Source organism: Elgaria multicarinata, chromosome 11, assembly GCF_023053635.1.
Source record: "Elgaria multicarinata webbii isolate HBS135686 ecotype San Diego chromosome 11, rElgMul1.1.pri, whole genome shotgun sequence".
Classification (NCBI taxonomy): domain Eukaryota; kingdom Metazoa; phylum Chordata; class Lepidosauria; order Squamata; family Anguidae; genus Elgaria; species Elgaria multicarinata.
This window is the reverse complement of record NC_086181.1, coordinates 18,727,580-18,748,053: the sequence shown is the minus strand read 5'-3', so window position 1 is coordinate 18,748,053 and position 20,474 is coordinate 18,727,580. Positions and strand designations below refer to the sequence as shown.

Genomic DNA, 20,474 nt, shown 5'->3' with positions numbered 1-20,474 from the left:
AAATCCTAAAAATCAATGGATGAATGAATCTGCTTCAAATTTGGTATGGCTAAAGCTCTACCTAAGAGCTATCATCGTGCCAAGTTTCAACTCTTTATCTTTAAAAGTGACAGATATAAGCATTTTTTGTTAATTCCCATTAAAGTAGAGCTGCCCTTTGGCTGGGGAGGATGGCAAAAATCCAGATTTTTCTTCAAATTTCATAATCCAGGTGTTACCCAAAATACTGACCAATCCAGTTTTTTCCTGACATATGGTCACCTTACGACAATACAACAGATTTGCTTCTAAAAACTGCTGTATCATCTTGAGAAAACTGCAGGCTCCTATTATTCTGCTCCGTATACAACTTTATCTCACTGCAACATCAGGTACTGCTCTCAAGTGTGAACGTGGCATGACAATATCATTCACAAGTCATGAGCTGTCAGGGCATAATTTGGTGTTTGAAAAATCTACCACAGGATTGCATTCATATAATTCTATAAGCCTGACGAACCCAACAATGTTCATTTTTTTAATTTGTCAACCAAAGCATTAAAAATCCCTGGTTGGATAAGTGAAATTATGAGGAATAATAATAATAATAATAATAATAATAATAATAATAATAATAATAATAATTCCACGCAGTGGTAGAATTTCTATTTAATTCTGCTTAACTTAGAATTAAAAATCACAGCCTTAAATATGGTGGGGCTGCAATGGATGCAGGAATAGCCCAAAAGGAACTCCTTGGGGCTGATTTTCCTATGCCTGTAAAGTCTACTTTTTGTTACTTTTTCTTATATGCTTTACTGTCTACCTTGCACACAGACACATGCAAAATAATTATTTCTAGTTTTTTTCCTGTTTATACAACACTACTGAAAGGAGCTGTTACTTCCATAATGTGTTTGTATGTGTATGTGTGTGTGTGCACATGTGTCAGGAATAATACACACTTTAATCATGCAAATCCACCATTAGTCATTTACCTGCTGTTTGCATTAAATCCATTCCAGAGGTTCTTTGTTTCCTATGATACAGATCCTTCATAATTCTGTGCCAAATAAGCAGCGACAATTACATACACTCCCCATAGCTCCTGGTCTTAAAAGTTTGGAATACTGGAATGAAAACATTCTGCATAGGGACATATTTCATTAAAATAGGTTTTTATATCTGACTTATCATGGGCAAAAATCTTTCTTCCCTGAAGCACTTAAGACAACCTAAGTCCCTGGAGTAACTTGTTAACTTTCACATTCCTCAGAGTTCCCATCTTGTTAACTTTCACATTCCTTAGAGAGAGGCAGAATGGAGATGCAATTAACGTTGAATTTGTGTAGGCTCATAACTCACCAAATAGAAAGTTTTATTCTTTCCAGCCATATAAAAAACCATGAACAAGATCCCAAATATATGGGATATTGGCTTAAAACCATGAAAATTGGCACGGAAGCCTTGACAAGGAACCTTTCTACACAAGGCTTTTATTGTGCACTCATGATTCAACATTATAGTGTTGTTGTTTTTAATGAGGGAAGTCTGGTATTTTTGTGAATGGCGGCATTGTGTATTTGTTAGGGATGTGCACGGACCCCCCGATCCTTTTCGCGCCCGATCCGCAAATTGCGGATTGGGCCAGCTCCACCCCGCCTCGATCTGCCTAGGGTCCGCTCTGCTCCGCTGCGGAGCTCTGGCTCCAAATCGGAGCTCCGCAGCGGTGGGGAGTGGCGCCAGGTAAGCCCCCTCCCTCCTCCCCCTTACCTGTGTCTGTCCCTGCCCATCCCAGCTTCACTAGAGCCCGCAGCCATGGGCTCTAGTGAAGGTGGCGACAGGCTGCGACGGATGCCGGTAAGACCCCCTCCCCCTTACCTGGCTCTGCCACCATCGCTGCACTGGCGCCGGCTGCAGGGCCAGGTAAACCTCCTTACCTGCATCCGTCCGCAGACCCATGGCTGTTTCAACTGAGCCCGAGGACTCAAACAGGAAGACTACCTTGGGCTCAGTTGAAGCAGCCGTGGGACCGTGGACGGATGCAGGTAAGACCCCCTCCCCCTTACCTGGCTCTGCCACCGTCGCCGCATGGGCAGCAGCAACAGCAGCAGGGCCAAGTAAACCCCCTTACCTTTTTTGCGGAGCTCCGGATCGAGGCGAAGGATCCGCCTTCACCTCAATCCGCTCCACAACACTCCGTTGCTCCCCCGATCCTCTTCGCCTCTGCCTTAAGGGGAGGCAAAGCCCCCGATCCGCTTCTGCTTCTCCGGTCCGAGGAGAAGCGGAGCACATCCTTAGTATTTGTGCAATTCTGCTATACCACAGTAACACCTAGTGGTTGTTTAATGGAACATATAGAAAGGCTGAGAATGAAAAATCCCAGGGGGGAAAAAACATGCATAAAGTAGCCAAACAATCCAGAAGCAGAAGGCTTGGTAAAGGTGCAGGTTAAAAGCCTGATGTGGAAAACTTCCGTAACTGTCATCGGACAGAGCAATAGCCCCCATGCACCATATTTTGGAAATATGTGGCATGGGGCATCATGTCCTCGATCCCCACCTCAAAGGGTGGGCCTAGAAGGAAACCATGGTCCGCAGTATCAAATGTTGCTGCTGAAAGGTCCAGCGGAATTTTCAGGATCCCACTTCCTGTCTTTCTCCTGACATAGGTCACCCATCCTCATTACAACTGAAGTTGTTTCAGTGCTAAAACTAGGCCAGAAATCAGGTTACGATGAGCTGAACCCACACTAACCCTGCTTCCAGATGAAGCTATATCATGCAAACACCTTGTCATATTTAGCCAATTTTACAAGGGGATCAGACATCATCTTCTGCTTCTAACCCTCCTGTGTTTCCCTGCTAATTTGTTTCACCGTTCTACTCACCACAGAAAATTGCTTATGGATTTAAATTATTCCTATTTGCAAGTATACATATCAATTAGCATAAGTAAATTTTATGAAAATCACCATCTACTTTTGTCCTCATTTGGGGTGATTTATAAGTGACCACCCCATTTTAAAGTCCAGTTTATGTTTCAACTCCAAGCTTTGCAAAAATACAAAAGAAACAAGGGATTATTATTTTTAAGAAATTAAGGGAACTACTGCCCCCTCCCCCCAAAAGAAGAAAGAAGAAAAAGAACTACCCCAATGTGGCCTGACCATGCTCAGTAGCATGGAATGTCACATGTCAGTTAGAAAAGCCAAATGGAAAGGGGCTAGAATGGAATTGCCTGCTTGAGCTCTTTACTCCCAAGTGAGTGAGTCCTGGATTGCAGGCTAAGTTATCTTGTGCATGTGCCCCTATGGATCACTGGGGCAGATTTTCAGGGGGATCTCCGTGTCCCAGACCTCAAAGAAAGGAAGCATCCTCTCAGAGAAAGGATAATTGAAGGTAAAGATGCACTCCATGGAATCAGCGTTGAAAAAGGAAAGGGTGCCAAAATCGAAGTCCAGGTGAACCTTGATCCGCCGTGGGGATTTCCACAGCGTAAGGATGGTGGAAGGGGTGGTGGAGGCCATGTATTCTCCATCAAACAACTTCAGCACCCAAAACCCCTCAGTAGCAGTGATGTATTGGTTCCATTTTCTTTCTATCGATGCACGGGCCACCCCAATGGACCACTTTTTGGCCTTGCCCACCTCCACCACCCAGTCGACAGTCCCAGAGTCGATGCCTTCCGCTCCCAGGACACACGGTAAAAAATTGAAGCGCTCGGGGTTGTCAGGAAGAGTCTGGGCTCGCTGGCCGAGATGCACACTTTTCCGATCTTCGGAAAGGATGAGCGTAGGGAAGGCAGTTTTGGGGTCCAGGGTCACCTCCACTAAAGACAGAGACAGAGGGAAAATTAGAGTGATGGCTTCCACATTCATTAGCACAATGGGATGGATCCAGAAGCTGCAGGATGCATTAGTAATGATCAGGGCTGGCCCAAGACATTTTGCTTCCAAGGTAAAGGACAAGATACCCAACTGGGCTGGCAGCTGAATCTTTCTCCAACACTGGTGATGGGACAGCATCCTCTACCGCACCTGAAGGCAACAGGCTAACTTAAGAGGGTACAGGGCAGATCATGTAGCCTACAGCTCTCTCCTCCAATACCTTGCTGCCACCTCCCAGCATCTGCCACCTGAAGTGACCACCTCACTCTGCCCAATGGTAGGGCCGGCCCTGGTAATGCTCACAACCTTGATTAGGACCCCAGGAGGATGGATTTGGGTCCCAGACCTACGGTTTTGGACCCTTGTCTTAGGCAAAAAACACAAGTTCCTTGGTAGGAGGAAAGAGAAGTGTGGGGGAAAGTCCATGGAAGCCAAATTATGTAGTTTGGTATTTTTTTTAAAAAAAAAAATTAAATGTCTTTTAAATTGATTCTAAACCAGGAAAAATGTAGAGTTAGGCTATCCTTGAGGATGCTTCAAGCCAGAAGTCTTTCGGTTCAAAGGAAGCAGTAGTTTCAGAAGGGAAAAACTTTTCCATGTCTCAAGTCACTGGCATATTCAATTTAGTGGAGGGAAATGGGGATGGCAGTGGGTCGTGGACGCTATCAATTGTGCCGTCAACATCATTGCCAGGCACTTCGTAATCCCTCAGCTACTGAGCCATTTTGACTGCTGGTCATCTGAAAAGGAGGAAAGAGTTTCTTTTGTTTGGTTTTGGATGCTTCCAGGAGGGCTCCTTGTGCTCCCAGTCAAAAGCCACTGAGCAGTGATTCTGCTTTTCTCCTTTAATGGATTTTTTGTCCTAGTATGGAAAGATGGAATAAACTTTGGGAAAACACAGGGGGGTTACACATTGAAGACAGCATGCTCTGGATTCCCCATGAAATTCTGTGAATGAGGCAGACTGATTGCACAATAAAAGATCCATCTGAACGTAAGAAGCGCCCTGTTGGATCAGACCAAGGGTCCATCTAGTCCAGCATTCTGGTCACACAGTGGCCAACGAGCTGTCACCAAGGAATCCACAAGCAAGACATGGGTGCAACAGCACCTTCTCATCCATGTTCCCCAGCAACTGGTGTATATAGGCTTACTGCCTCTGATACTGAAGGTACCCTTGGTTTGTGGAGCCTGTGTGAACCTCTGCTCTGTGTAGGTGGGGGTGGGTGGGAGGCAAAACTCCAGTGACTTATAGGAAATCTTTTCTTCAGCAGTATCCTGCAACATGATTTGCCCCTGGTAGCAAACATAGGCCTCATCTACACCAAGCAGGATATTCCACCAAGTGGTAAGAAAGTGGTATATAAAAGGCAGGAGCCACACTACTGTTTTATAGTGGGATTGAAGTGCGCTGACAACTGTTGGGGCCCATTGACACAGACCATATCCAGCTTTCATACCACTATATCCTGCTTGGTGAGGCTCCTGCCTTTCATATACCACTTTCATATCACTTTCATAGTGCAATATACTGCTTGGTGTAGATGAGGTCATAGACTTCAGGCCTACGCACCCTTACTCAGAATGGGATTTACCGCTGAGCAAACATGAATAGGATTACAATGGTAATCTCATTTACTTCTATCATAGCAGAGATGGGCAGTTCGTGGTTCTCCAGATGTTTTGGCCTACAACTTACATAAGCTCCAATCAGGATGGCCAGTGGATAAGAATGCGGGGAGCTGTAGTCCAAAACATCTGGAGGATACCAATTTGGGGAGGACTGTTCGATCACATAGAGATAGCTATGCTATTGCACATAGCAGCTAGTTGCTGCTATTTATCTCATTCCAGATAGCTAGCAGTAATAAATGGCCTAGCTGCAGCATTATGGGGGTAAGAGGGAGGACAATGCTAGCATTTCCACTTTACTTTGCTATTTACTAGAACCTTGGGGTGCACCAAACCAAGCCAGTCCTGAAATAGTGGGGGACAGATACACACTTGGAATTAAGGCACAGGATGCTTCTAAGTAGGGATGCGCTCCGCTTCTCCTCGAACCGGAGAAGCAGGAGCGGAGCGGGGGGTTTCGCCTACCCTTAAGGCGGAGGCGAAGAGGATTGGGGGGCCGGCGGAGCGTTGCGAAGAGGATCGAGGTGAAGGCGGATCCTTCGCCTCGATCCGGAGCTCCGCAAGAAAGGTAAGTGGGGTTTACCGGGCCCTGCTGCTGTCGCTGTCGCCCATGCGGCGACAGCGGCAGGGCCCGGTAAACCCCCCTCCCTCCTCTCCCTTACCTGCGTCCGTCCGCGGTCCCTCGGCTTCTTCAATTGAGCCCGCGGCTCAACCAGGAAGTCTAGGCCGCACTTGCGGCCCAGACTTCCTGATTGAGCCATGGGCTCAATTGAAGAAGCCGAGGGACCGCGGACGGACGCAGGTAAGGCCCCCTCCCCCTTGGTCCCTTACTGGGCTCTGCCGCCGCGACAGCAGCAGAGCCTGGTAAACCCCCCCTCCCTCCTCTCCCTTACCTGCATCCGTCTGCAGTCCTGGTTGAGCCGCGGGCTCAATTGAAGAAGCCGAGGGACTGCGGACGGATGCAGGTAAGGGAGAGGAGGGAGGGGGTCCTTACCTGGCGCCACTCCCCTCCACTGCGGAGCTCTGATTCGGAGCCGGAGCTCCGCGGCGAAGAGCTCCGGCTCCGAATCAGAGCTCCGGGCTGATTCGGAGCCGGAGCTCCGCGGCGAAGAGGAGCGGACTACGGGCGGAGTGCTGCGGAGCGGGCCGATCCGAAATTTTCAGATCGGCCCACGGGGCGGAGCGGGGGGTCCGTGCACACCCCTACTTCTAAGCACATGCTCAGCCTAGGATTTGTTTTCAGTTCCAGCACAGTTCCCCGTTCTTTTGCATGCTAATACACTCCTGTTTTTTTCTCCCAACTTTCTTTGCTTCAGCCACTTAATTTAAAACAAAGGGGGTGGGGGAGAAAAGGTCTTTTTGTTGTCGCTTCTGTTACACCACTGGGGTCCGAAATCCTGGCAAACTGCTTTAGATCGCCCAGAGGTCTAGCAGTAAGCACAGCTGTACCTTCTGTGCCCACCGTTGCTGCAGTGCTGCCCCCCCCAGCCTTTCATCAGAAAGCACCTTGTATTCACCTGTTGACAGCTCACCTTTCTTTTGAGTCCCCAAAAATTTGTTATGGAGGTTGGACAATATCTTCTCTTCCTTTTCTTTTTTTTCTTTCTTCGTCAAGGGTTTTGGCGGCTGCCGGAAATCTGTTTTTAAAAAAGGACCAAAAAAAGAGAGCCCGTTCACGTTGCTAGCGTTGTTTTAAATGAATGAATGATGAAACTCCTTTACTCCTCTAATCAACATCCAGGAAAGAAACGTGCCCCTTCCCAGCAGTCATATCATTGAATTGAAGCAATTAGGATCAGACGCTTTCACTAGAATAGGTACGACATAGACCAGGGGTGGGCAGAACGTAGATCTCCAGATATTTTGGACTTCAAGGCCCAGCGGATGGGCAGAAATGCTGGGAGTTGACGTCTAAAACATCTGGGCCCTGACCTCACAGTTCTGTGTTGTTGTTATATTGCCCCATAGCTGAAGTTCTCGGGACGGTTTACAAAGGTTAAAAACACTAAAAATACAATATGCAAAATTTAAAAACATAAAAAGCACGCAAACAGTCAATATACACAGAAACAGCGTATATATCTAAAAGCAACTTGAGCAGTCAGAAAAACTGCAAAAGAAATCCAGGATCCAAATGCCTCAGAATAGAGAAAAGCCTTGAACTGGTGTCGAAAATATAATGGAAGGCAGTGGCACCATGTACAGCACCATGTACATTGATGGTGCTATATAAATAAATAATAATAATAATAAGTGGCTAATAAGGCGGATACGTTATCGCAATGGGCACGAAATGCAGACAGATACGGGAACATGATTGTTTGTATTGTTGGTCTTTATTATGTCTGATGTTGTTAATGATATTGTATTATTCATGATGCGGCAATAGAAGTTTTTTAAAATAATCTTTTGATCGACTAAAAAGTTGTCCTAATTCATCAGGCATCAGATTTACATATTTGTTTTAAAGAAAGGCAATAATAATAATAATAATAATAATAATAATAATAATAATACCTTACAAAAACCTGCAGGTGGTACCTTAGAAAAGGAACCCTCACTTTCCTTTCAGATGGGCAGGAATGCCTCTTCCAAAATGATGCCTGCCATACCTCATCTCTGCTTTTTTGCTCCAGAATTATTGCTTTTATTTGAGTGGCAACTTAATTTATTCATCTCATCGACAAAAACTCGTATGATTAAGCAGATGACAACCCAGTTTCATTTAAATCAGGGGAAGGTGACTTGGACTACAACGCCCATCAGCCCCAGCCAGCCAGGCCAATTTTCACGGATTGAGGGAGTTGTATTCCAAAGCATCTAGAGGGCAATGGATTGCCTAACCTTGATTTAGATCAATATCAACATCCATATTAATAGCAAGCCAAATACCTGTCCTAAATGTCTCTGGAGAGGCCACTAGTGAGGGAGGAAGCAGCAGCCAGGCACCTCTCCACCGTGCCTGGGTCCAGCTCCAGCTGAGAGCCCCCTCCCTCCTGCTACCAACTGTAACTGCTGAACTTTCCAACTAAGATTGTAGTGCCTGAGTTTGCTTTCCTTTCCCCCCTCCTCCTCCTCCCTCCCAATCCCCTTTCCTTTTGTGTCATGTCTTTTAGATTGTAAGCCTGTGGGCAGGGACTGTCAAGAAATACTTTTGTAAGCCGCCGTGAGAGCCTTTTTTGGCTGAATGGCGGCATAAAAATCCTTAAATAAATAAATAAAATAAATAAATAAATCTCCCTATCGATCACTCTTACTATGGTGAAATTTGAACTGGCAACTTTTCAATAAACATACAATCCTATAACCATTTTCCTGAGAGTAAGCCTGGTAGAACTCAATGGGACTTACTTCCAAGTAAATATATTTAGGATGGCATTATTAGCTGCTATCCTACATCAGCTCATTAACTGGACAAGCTACTTACTCAAACTCCTTTTGATAGATGTGGAATGACAAATAAATAAGGTATATCAAAAACATTCTAAGTAGTAACGTCTCATATGAAGAACAAATCTCTTAAAGTAACGTTTTATCTGCAAAACACACAGACAGATACACACATGGGAGGCAAAGTGAGTAATCAAGTAGCTCATCAGAATTGCCTTAACCTACATATATAAGGCAATTATAATGTCTGTGCGTCCTCAATTTAGTTTGTAAGCCTAGTAGGAGAGATTATTATTATTATTATTATTATTATTATTATTATTATTATTATTATTATTTGCATTTGCAAACGGCCCCATAGCCGAAGCTCTCTGGGTGGTTCACATAAGATAAAAACACTTAAAAATGATATACAAAAATTAAAAAACCACAAAACATGCATTATACACATACATTTAAAACCACTATAACAACTTTAAAAACTATGAGCCAAAAAACAGACCCAGTCTCATTACATATTGCTAAACGTTAAGCAGGGTAAACCCCAGTATGAAATTCTTGAGCTAGCCTTTATGAACAAGTAGTTTATCTTGTATACATTTAAAGTTCTGCACACCACTCTGGGTAATAATAATTGTCTGAAAAGATGGGATAAAATGTAGCAAACTAATCAATTAATTAATCAAATGTTCTCTCTAGGGTGGGATGAATCTGACAGTTTTGTTTTCTTCCGCATTTGAATTTCTTTCATTTCAGATTCTTTCCATTCTATATAAAGAAGCTTGTTAATGTTAGTAAGTTATTACTAAACAACAAACAGAAGAACCAAATTCTCGTCCATCCGCACCAGCCAACTTCAACAGCTACAACTCTTCCTCGTATTAGAGGGCCATGTTTTACCTTCCTGCAATGTAGCTTTTAAAATTGAGAAGGCTGGAAGAAAGGGCGGGGGGAGAGGTGGCAGCCCTGACTCAACACAACGAAAAAATATCCAAGTGTGGGAGAAACTAAAATGACAGATGTGTCCATCCCGGCAAGAGGGCTTAGCTTTTAAAAGACTGGCTTTGAATCCATATGTATTCAGCCACGTTACTGCATGGAATGGATGAATGGAGCAAGCTCATATTCTATCTCCCCGTTTCAAAAATCTACTCCATAGTGCTCAAATAAAGGACATACCAGATAGAATGCTGGTAAGATCACATCTATCTTTTTATTAGAGGATGTTTGAATTTACGAGCCAAAAGAAAGGCAATCAGGCAACCTGTATCATTTCCTGGAAATGTAGGTACATGCTCAGAAGAGTTTGGTAGGAATAATCACAATTTGCAAACAGTACCTCATGCCAGGGAACAGAGAGATTACAGGAAGCAGAGTTCCCATGTAGACATCCATTTTTACCATTGTTGATTCTGTTTAGCAAATACTGCTCTGGATTACTACCAGTATCAGAAGCAGTAAGCCCATATACACCAGTTGCTGGGGATCATGGGCAGGAGGGTGCAGTTGCACCTGTGTCCTGCTTGTGGGTTCCTGGTTGACAGCTGGTTGGCCACTGTATAAACAGAGTGGTGGACTAGATGGACTCTTGGGGCTCATCTACACCAAGCAGGATATTCCATTATGAAAGTGATATATAAAAGGCAGGAGCCACACTACTGCTTTATAGCGATATCGAAGTGCACTGACAACTGTTGGGGCCCATTGATACATACCATATACCGCTTTCATGGTGTTATATCTTGCTTGGTGTAGATGTGTCATGGGCCCCCACAGTTGTCAGTGCACGTCAATACCACTATAAAGCAGTAGTGCAGCTACTGCCTTTTATATACCGCTTTCATAGCAGAATATCCTGCTTGGTGCAGATGAGCCCTTGGTCTAATCCATCACAGCTCTTCTTAGGTTCTTACCACTGAGTTCTATGAATCCAACTTAGAATACTCAGTACGGGGGGGGGAGGGGAAGAGGAAACCTCCCTGAAAATTTCATCTGTTTTTGAACCAGAATTATTCTCCCCAAGGGGGAGGTGCACCATTCCTGGAGATACTGCAATACCAGGTTGATGCATGGAGTGGATGGAGCAAGCCCCTAGTCCAACTCCCACTTCCAAAAATCCATTTAATATATAGTTCTCAAATAGAGAACATATCAGATATTAAACTGATAAGAACAGATACTACACTTGATCTTAGCCAAAAGGCCGAGAAGCGATAACTGGGCTTGCCCTGAAGCAGAAAGGCACCTTCTCCAATGGAATCTGAAGTTTCTACGAGCAGCAGTAAGTTGTAAATGTGCCTGTGGCACAGACCGGGCAACCCAACTTGCAAAACCTGTGGATATATTCTGAAAACGCAACTCCTTCCACCATATATTTGAACAGCTTCCTCCCAGGACAATTTAATCACAGATTTTGTGCATTCTCTCCATCTCGTCAATTTCATGAGTTTCCACCTCTTCCATTGGTGTTAAATTTGCATGAGCCTGCCTCTTCCCAGGATGCTCTGTGCTTCTGTTAACCCTCTTTGGCGTTTAATCATCTGCAGATTTTTCAACTGGCTTCCTCCAGCTGAGCCTTTCACACCAACTTGATCTGCTTAGGAAGTTCTACCTGTTGAATAATTGCAGTTTCAAGGACCTCTTGAAAAGGTTGGAACCTGAGTACATATGGAAGAGAAACCTCTGGTTTACAAAGAAATGAGATTTCTACTTGTTATGGAATTTTATTAGCATCTTTTGTAAGTGATAGAATTTTAATAGAAGGTCAGAGTGTGAGCTGGAATGTTACTGATAAGCCTCGTGGATGTGCAGCTGTGCCTGTGAGAAACACTCAAAGTGCTGAACAAGTTTTGTTTGAGATAAGGAATACAGAGTAGTTAGCGCACGTGTAGTAGTAACCTAGTCTTATCAGTGTAAGCTGTAACTGGATTTGTTAAACTCATAGAATGATCAATGATGACATTTATCCTACATATTTTAATAAATATTGTTTTAAATTGATATTATTTTTAAGCTTTTGATGGTTTTAAATTTCTGTATATCTGTTTTAATGTTCATTGTTTTTAACTTTTGTAAACTGCCCAGAGAGCTTCGGCTATCGGACGGTATTTAAATGTAATAAAATAAATATATAAATATTTTGCTAACAGAGGCTGGGCAGCAGTCTGTTCTTCTGGAGCGTCAAGGAGATTCTGCTGCAGCATGTGGTCTGTCTTACTGATGAGAAATAAAGGCCGTTTGGGCAAGAAAGCAACCTTGGTCATGTTCCGAAATTCCATGACACACTGTCCCAGATTTCCCCAACCTGGTGCCCTTTAAGCGTTTTGGACTACAACTCCCAGCATTCCTGAACATTGGCTATATGGGTTGGGGCAGATGGGAGCCAACATTGAGAAAGGCTGTTCTAGACTTATCTCTCCTTCCTGAAATGCATTTATTTCTTGTCTTCTCTTAGTGGTCTGACTTTTTCATTCTTTCTATAAGAGGACTGCGAAGAGCAGACCCTCCCCTCTTTGTTTTGATCTCACTGCTCTAAAAACAGGATAAATGGGTAAGAAAACGATATTCCTGTCAATCAAGCAATTTGAAAGCAAAAGAAAGACAATGAGAAAATTTGCATCAACATGCCTCAAAGACTGATTGGATTTTGCTGGAATGAAGGGGTCCTTGAAACTGCAATTATTCAACAGGTAGAACTTCCTAGGCAGATCAAGTTGGTGTGAGAGGCTCAGCTGGAGGAAGCCAGTTGAAAAGTCTGCAGATGATTAAACGCCAAAGAGGGTTAACAGAAGCACAGAACATCCTGGGAAGAGGCAGTGGGCAGGCTCATGCAAATTTAACACCAATGGAAGAGGTGGAAACTCATGAAAGTGACGAGGTGGAGAGAATGCACAAAATCTGTGATTAAATTGTCCTGGGAGGAAGCTGTTCAAATATATGGTGGAAGGAGTTGCGTTTTCAGAATATATCCACAGGTTTTGCAAGTTGGGCTGCCCGGTCTGTGCCACAGGCACATTTACAACTTACTGCTGCTCGTAGAAACTTCAGATTCCATTGGAGAAGGTGCCTTTCTGCTTCAGGGCAAGCCCAGTTATCGCTTCTCGGCCTTTTGGCTAAGATCAAGTGTAGTATCTGTTCTTATCAGTTTAATATCTGATATGTTCTCTATTTGAGAACTATATATTAAATGGATTTTTGGAAGTGGGAGTTGGACTAGGGGCTTGCTCCATCCACTCCATGCATCAACCTGGTATTGCAGTATCTCCAGGAATGGTGCACCTCCCCCATGGGGAGAATAATTCTGGTTCAAAAACAGATTAAATTTTCAAGGAGGTTTCCTCTTTTCCCCCCCATACTGAGTATTCTAAGCTGGATTCATAGAACTCAGTGGTAAAACCTAAGAAAAGCTGTGCTCCTTGTAGCATGTCTACTCAGAAATACGTTCCACTGAGTTCAATGGGCCTTACTCCTAGGTAAACTAGTATAAGGTTAATTGGATTAGATTCTACTAGGAGCTGTGCAGGTTTCATTCTGACTTCTAATGAGTTTTTTTTTAACTTAATCCCCATGTAAAATTGATCTCTGCCTTTGCTAATATAAAAAAAACATGATGGGTTTTGCAGTTGGGTTGAATGATCTTTCAAGGAGCCCTTATACCCACCCACTGATTGAGGAAGCCCAGGGAATAATGAGAAGAGAGACAGAGATTGGCTTGGCCAGATCTATGCAGATGTGCCTTTAAGTTCTATCTGAATGAAAGATAAACAGTCTTGTGGCACCTTAAAGACTAACACGTTTATTCTGGCATATGCTTTTTTGGATTATAGCCCACTTCATCAGATGCGTCAAACACACCACCTCTGCTCTAGAGAAATCTTTTAGGGAGCATGGATCTGTTTGGGGTGTTAATGCTGTGAACACTTACCGTATAATCAGTCTGAAAATAGGTGTAAATCAGGCATGAGCCATATGTAGTCCGCTGCCATAGACAGCCCACCCTTGGAACGCCTTTATCTCTCCTATAATTCAAAGGATCCCAACCCTGGGATGATTCCTCAGAATGCTGCACTCTGATTCTGGGACTCGCCACCCATGTCCAGCCTCACAGCAGCCCTGCCCAGCCCCCTATCCTCTCACCTTCCCTTCCGCTGCCCCCATTAAACTGTACCCCACCTTAGGTACCTCAGAAACCACAAGTGCGAAAAGAAGGAAACCCCGTAGGGGAGTAAAAAATAAGCCAAAGGCAACGGCGGATCCAAGGAAACTTCTGCAATAATATTATTAGTAAAAGGTTTATTAAAGTGCCAGGTGCCTACGCGTTTCTAACGTCGTTGCGTTCTTCCTCAGGGCTTTATAACGTTAGTGCAGTTCTGTAAAGCCCTGAGGAAGAACGCAACCGCGTTCGAAACGCGTAGGCACCTGGCACTTTAATAAACCTTTTACTAATAATATTATTGCAGAAGATTCCTTGGTTCCGCCCTTGCCTTTGGCTTATTTTTTACACCTCACAAACCACACCAGAGTGAAATAAAAGAAGATTTATTAACATGGGCGAGGTCCTCCCCCTCGAGACTCCTTTATTTCTGTAGTTGCTATGGGAACCTTCTCATTCTGCTTTCCGGCCTGCCTGCTTTCTGGTTCAAGGCCTGAAGTGCTTGGACCTTTGCTTCCGCTTTGCTGCTAAACCCCACGGTTTCGCTGCTGTGGGTAGCAGCAGGTAACCTAAATGGCAGGAGGCAGCACGGGCTTTCCAGTGGTCATTTGGCTTGCTGGGCCTGCCTGCTGCCTGACTTCTGATGAGCAATCACTGGTCCCCATCCACCCCAGCTCAAAGCCAGAGCGAGGTCACACAGCAGAGGGCCGTGGTGACTTTGCTTGCACAGCTTCAGGGAAAAGACTGTGAATTGACAGATGCACCATATAACCAATGTAGCACCAATTTGCAGCCACCATGTGGTAAAGAAGATGTATAGACAACCTGCTGGAGACCTACATTCTGCCCATACCTGGTGCAGACAACCTCCCCCAACCTGGGACCCCCCAGATGTGTTGGGCTACAACTCCCCAGCTCTCCTTGCCTTTTGTGATGGCCCCCCTTAATGACTGTTTTTGGAAGGCTATGAGTGGGGGGAATTGACTTGGGGATGAGTCAGGACTGAGGATTCTGGGTTTCTATTAAGCCCTCCCCCTTACTTTGAACTCTCTGCCCTGCCCCTACCATACACGCAAAATAATCCGAGTGCTACTTCAAATCCTCACTCAGCCACAAAGTTGGGCCACTAACATGTTCTCAACCTGATCTACTGCACAGGGTTGGTGTGAAGACAAAGAGGGCCATGTATGCCCCCTTGGGTTCTTTGGAAGAAGATGAAATTCTCTATGTACTAACACCCAAATACATTCTTTGAGTGTGAATCCTTTTGCAGCCAAAATGGCACTATCCACGCAAAAGGGGAAGGTTTCAGCAGGGTTAGGGGAACCTAATGTAAACACTCCCTGCCAAAAAAACCTCAATGATAACCAAGCAACTCAGTGAGTATGGAATGCTGATGGAAAGGGTGGGATGGAATGGAATATCTGGGAAGAGGACATGATTGACTGGAACCCTGGACAGGAACACTACAATATTTTGTTGCAGTATTCACTTGTACAACAACAACAAGAACAACCACCAGGACCTTTTCAGACGATGTACCTAGCATAAATATTTCTGCTGATACTCATTTGATGTATATGATCTAGGCTTCTCAAGAAAAAAACCCATAATATATATCTGCAAATAACTTACCCAATTTCTTCGATTCTAAGACGCACTTTTTATCCCATATAAACATCTCTAAAAATGGGGTGCGTCTTAGAATCACAGGTGTGTCTTAGGTTTTTTTTTTTCTGTTGGTGGTACTGAAATTAGTGTGCGTCTTACAATCGATGGCGTCTTAGGCCATAGCTAGACCTAAGGTTTATCCCTGGATCGTCCAGGGGTCAAACCTGTTCATCTAGGTGACACACAGGGAATCCAGTGCTCAGGCAGGGGCGAACCCTGGATGATCCCAGGATAAACCTTAGGTCTAGCTGTGGCCTTACAATCGAAGAAATACGGTACGTGTGATTTTTCTCCCTTACCACCTCAGTGCTTTAGCTGGTAGTATTGTGATTGTTGAGTCAAAACTACCCACAGCTTACCTTGTGGCTAGTAAAAGACGTCCCTCAAACATGTCCATGCAATGCTGTGAATTTCCCTTTTAGTGTCCTTAGAGTATGGATTGGAAACCTCAGGCCCAGGGACCAAATCCGGCTCTCCTCAGATCCCAATCTGGCTCTTCGGGATTCCCTAGGTTTCTCCCTTTCCCCTGACCTCCAATCATTTTGTGGTTTCCCAGCTTTATTGCACCGCATCGCCCACCCCATTCTAAAATGTTGAAATGCCTCTCTTATGAATGGAGAACGTTTGCCACACAACCTGAATGTGCGGTGGGTGGGGATTGTCTGACATTCAAAAGCCGACATGCATTTCTCAACCCTGCTTGATGTAGATTCATGGACCAGAATCCGTGGCAAATAGGCTATGAAGGAGCAAAGCCCAACAATATTCGAGGTTGCCACTGTCTGTGTGTTTTGAGTGTGTCACTCAAAACAGTGTGAGTGTGAGTAAGTAAAAATGTGTGTCTCATTTTTACTTACATGCCGCCATTTCACTTCTGACTTTTGATGACACTTCCTTCTTATTTATTTTGTCCAAGATGTTGACGGTCACCTGCAATGTCATGGTGTCTTCATAGGCCTTGACCATGCGCTCTGCTATATCTATCCTGTCTGCCTTCTCGATCCGATAGTGCGGAATGCACTTGTAGCCTTCCTCCAGTGGGTAGTGTTCCAGGTGCATCTTGAATTTCTTGAATTCCTCGTCCGTCAGATCCTCCAGATAGACAACAAGTTTGCAGCAGACACTGTCGGACATCTTTGGCCCTGAGTGTGAGACGTTTCTGGAAAAGGAGGGGAGAAAGTGGTTAGGACTCCAGAAGAAGGTGTGTGTGAATTGCGTGTGAATCCTTTCTAACTGGGTGAAAGGAGTAAAGGGTGGAAGCTGAAGTTTCTATAATTCAGCCTTGCCCAATGTGGTGCCCTCGGCATTATTGGATTACAGCTCCCATCAGCCCCAGCCAGTCAGGAATGATGGGTTTATGTAGTCTACATCATCTGGTGGGCATCATGTGTGGGAAGGCTGCTGGGAAGTGTAGAGTGCCCGGATGCAAAAGAGGATAGGGCTCTTGCTCCTTTCATAGTTGCGTAAAAGAGGAGATTTCAGCAGGTGCAGCTTTTGTGCAAAGAAAGAATACGCAAGCTCTGACTGCAGTCCCAGGGCAACTGAGAGTCGAAGGAGGCAGCACACTCTGGCCCCTGCCATCAGCCAAGATCTGCCTTCTAGCTGTTTGTGACACTCACTCCCCCTGTCCTGCAGCTATTTGACTGAAGCTACAGAATGTCCATAAGCATTCCAACTAGGGGGAAAGACATGGGATATGAAAATGTGCAAATCTGTGCACCTGCTTGGAAGGAAGCTTAGGGGCTGTGGTTTGTATGAGACGGGGTACAATTGTTAAAGTGTGCATCAGGAGCCTGCTAATTTCAAAAGTTCAGCAAGGACATAGCTTAACCCCCACGTCAATGAAGCCAACGTTTGTGGGTCAGGGCCTTAGAATTTCTCTCAAAACAGCTGGAAGAGGTGCAGAGGTTTTGATGGGGTCAAGTTGGAAGGGTCTTACTGCAGTTTGGGGGACAGAGGCAAATACCATTGTTGCATAAACACCAGACAACTGGAGCATTGATTTATGGGTGGCTGCTGCTGTCACTGCTCAGAGAAGTTAGTTTCGCTTTCACCCAGCAGCTATGCACGCTGCAATATTCCAGAAGGAGGAAGAGGCCATTTCTTGGAAATCTGAATCACTAGCCAGGAAAACCTCTGGGCTTGACTAAGACAGCTGCACGTTACTCCCGTCCCATTTACAGAAATGTTTGGAGAAAGAGGCAGTACAGAAAGAAGGCAGTTTGTTCTGCAGAAACAATTTGCTTGCAGGAAAGGCAATAAAAAAGGAACGTATGGGCAAGAAAACAACCATTATGGAAGGAGGGCTGACTTATAAGTAACATGATCTACAACCAAGATACGGAAGGTGGTTTTCTCTTAGAGCTGTGATTTGAAGGAAAGGTTGGAGGGGTTTACCATCACCTGCCCCTCCAATCCATTACTTGAACCTCAGCTGGCAGAAAAGGCTTGTGTTCCCTCTCCTAATAAATAGCCCTGCCATTTTCAAGTAGAGAGACTCAATTTTGGGGGGTACAGAGGGGTAAAAAATACAAGTAGAAAGTTGTACAGATAACTTAGAATTTACCATAACTAAAACTCAGCTTTCACTCAGCAGTCTGAATCTCCATGGCAGTTGTATGGCAATTCTGTCTAGTTCTCTGTTCCTAACCTTTTTTGCTGTCAGAGCAAACAAAGCCATTTTATGTGTCACATAACTGTTGGTATCACTCAGAAGAAAAAGAAGTGTTTCTCCATCCTGGGTTTCAGTCAGAACTCTCAAGGTGCTCTCCAAGGTGCCAAAACCATATCCCCAAAGTGGGTTCAACACTTTGGACAGCTCCTTTGAGAGTTCTGGCTGAACCCCAGAATGGATCCATAGCCTGACCGAAATCGGAGCCACCAACCTTCACTGAACCCTGGAAAACCTGTTTGAGCCACAGATGACAGGAGGACAAAAGAAAAGGTGTGTGTGCGTGCTGTGCACAACCAACCTGGGAAGCGACGGCGCCTCTCTCAAACCACACTTACCCTCGATGTTCTGTCTCTAACTCAGGTTCAGATTAACCCACTGGGGTGGGGTGGGGTGGAGAGGAGACTTGCGAAGAAACTCAGCAAACTTCTGTTTCTGCTGTCTGCCTTTTCCGCCTGCACGGTCAGTGAAAGTGAAAGTGACAGGGAAGCGAGAGGGCTACGTTTCTGTTCTCCCCCGCCACTATCTGTCAGCATGTGAATGGCTGGAGATAAAAACAGTATCGCATCCTCTACCCTTCCCACAACACACGCACTCACTGCTGAAGTTCAAATTGGCGCAGTGATCCAGATTGCTTGGGGTACACGCAGAGTTCAAGCGGCAGCGCAGGCAACGTTTTGCACGCAGCAGTCTCCTCCCCGAAATTAGATTAAACTGTTAAATGGTAACAGGAGCAAGGCAGGGGCAGTTTAAAAATACAAACAAAATGTTAGTAAGAGGCGTTCCGGAATGCCTCGGGCCTGTCTTTTATCCCTTTTTACATATGGATTGACCCCACCCCACCCCACCCCAAGGAGAGGAAGGACTGGACGTCTACTGGAAACCTATGAATGGAGAAGGCATCCCAGCAAATATTTGTAATATTTCTGTAGCATGAAAAAGAACTTACTTTCCTTGCCACCTTCCATTTCTGGTTCTGCCTTTTAGTATTTTGTCTGCTTCAGTCTTCTCTTGTTCCCAGCCCGGAAGTCTTGGGCCAGCCTAGTCAATAGCTCGGAGGGCTTACTATGCACCAAATTTGGTTCTCCTTAATGAAAGAAATTCCCTCCATCACCCTCCTTAACAATCACATACTCCCATTTCCTGTACTACACTGCCCTTCTGTGGCTTCATTCCTTTTCACTGCCATTTCCCCCCCCCCAGCCTGCTGGCATTTTTAAAATTTCATTCTTGCTTCCTTTTGGGACACTTAGTAGGGCTCTTATGTTCTTTGCAAGCTGATCGACATGCAGAAACGTAAGTAATGACATGGGACTCTTTGATGTTAAAAAAAAAAGTATTGGCAAAAGATGTATACTCCGCCTTTTGATGAAATGATTCTCAAGGTGTCTCACTTTGGACTGCAATAATGAGTGGAGCTTTAGACACCTTATATATGTATTTCTTCAGTTGTGAAGGACACAATTAACATTTCTTTTCTCCCCAGCCACTGTTCCATGCTTTAGAGTTACTTCTACATTGCTGGAATGTTAGAGCAAAAAACCCAAAAACAAAAACCCACACACACACAAGTTTGTCAACCGTGATGAAACAGAAATACTGAGAGCATGCACAGAATATAGCTAGCATAGCTAGAGTGACAAAAGAGGTCAGGGCTCCTGCAGCTTTAACTGTTGTGATGGAGAGGGAATTTCACCAGGTGCTGCATGCATACAAATGACTCCTGCTGAAATCCCCTTTTCTATGCAACTGTTATACAGGAGCCCTGTCCTCATTTCCATACGGTCGCCCTAAAATATGTTTGTTTGTAGGCTGCTACTGAGGACTAATATGACTAAAAGACATTTGCACATGTTCACCGAATGACACCTCCCTGGCTGGTCTGACAACACAAGCAGTGGCAGTGTTTTAGGGGTGTCAGCTAAACAATGTGCAATCTGAGATGTGCAGCCCTTGCAATTTTGCACAGGTGACTGGATGCAATGTGTGGTCACATGCGATCCTAAGAATTGTATCCCAGAATCATGGGAAACTCAGATTATACGGTACAACTTCGTGTTATAGCAAAAAGCTTTTTACCAGTCTTTAGG

The 20,474-nt window shown here is 44.7% G+C and overlaps 1 protein-coding gene and 2 non-coding genes across 4 annotated transcripts; 1 reads left to right on the top strand and 2 right to left on the bottom strand.

Moving 5' to 3' along the window:
- Nucleotides 1–2,373: 2,373 nt before the first annotated feature.
- On the bottom strand, nucleotides 2,374–19,514 carry LOC134406211 (E3 ubiquitin-protein ligase TRIM39-like). 2 transcript variants are annotated; one of them, XM_063137524.1, is made up of 4 exons: nucleotides 19,334–19,514; nucleotides 16,571–16,872; nucleotides 7,033–7,137; nucleotides 2,374–3,810 (listed from the first exon to the last, which is right to left on the bottom strand). In XM_063137524.1, the coding sequence occupies exons 2-4, from the start codon at nucleotides 16,845–16,847 to the stop codon at nucleotides 3,290–3,292; spliced, it is 903 nt and encodes a 300-aa protein (XP_062993594.1). In that variant the 5' UTR covers nucleotides 16,848–16,872; nucleotides 19,334–19,514; the 3' UTR covers nucleotides 2,374–3,289. The 2 variants fall into 2 exon arrangements, with proteins under 2 accessions (XP_062993594.1, XP_062993593.1); XM_063137523.1 differs by lacking the exon at nucleotides 19,334–19,514 and adding an exon at nucleotides 18,723–18,831.
- Nucleotides 10,915–11,105, bottom strand: LOC134407078 (U2 spliceosomal RNA). The gene has a single exon (XR_010026006.1). It is a non-coding gene; the product is annotated as a U2 spliceosomal RNA (small nuclear RNA).
- On the top strand, nucleotides 12,983–13,173 carry LOC134407077 (U2 spliceosomal RNA). The gene has a single exon (XR_010026005.1). It is a non-coding gene; the product is annotated as a U2 spliceosomal RNA (small nuclear RNA).
- Nucleotides 19,515–20,474: the final 960 nt, after the last annotated feature.

Excerpts from the sequence above, each read along its gene's own strand:
- LOC134406211 (XM_063137524.1), bottom strand. The coding sequence starts at position 16,847 with ATGTCCGACAGTGTCTGCTGCAAACTTGTTGTCTATCTGGAGGATCTG. Across the intron at positions 7,138-16,570 it reads CAGAAGTGAAATGGCGGCAT|ATTTCCGGCAGCCGCCAAAA; the intron begins GTAAGTAAAAAT and ends TTTTAAAAACAG. Across the intron at positions 3,811-7,032 it reads TTTGGGGACTCAAAAGAAAG|TGGAGGTGACCCTGGACCCC; the intron begins GTGAGCTGTCAA and ends CTCTGTCTTTAG.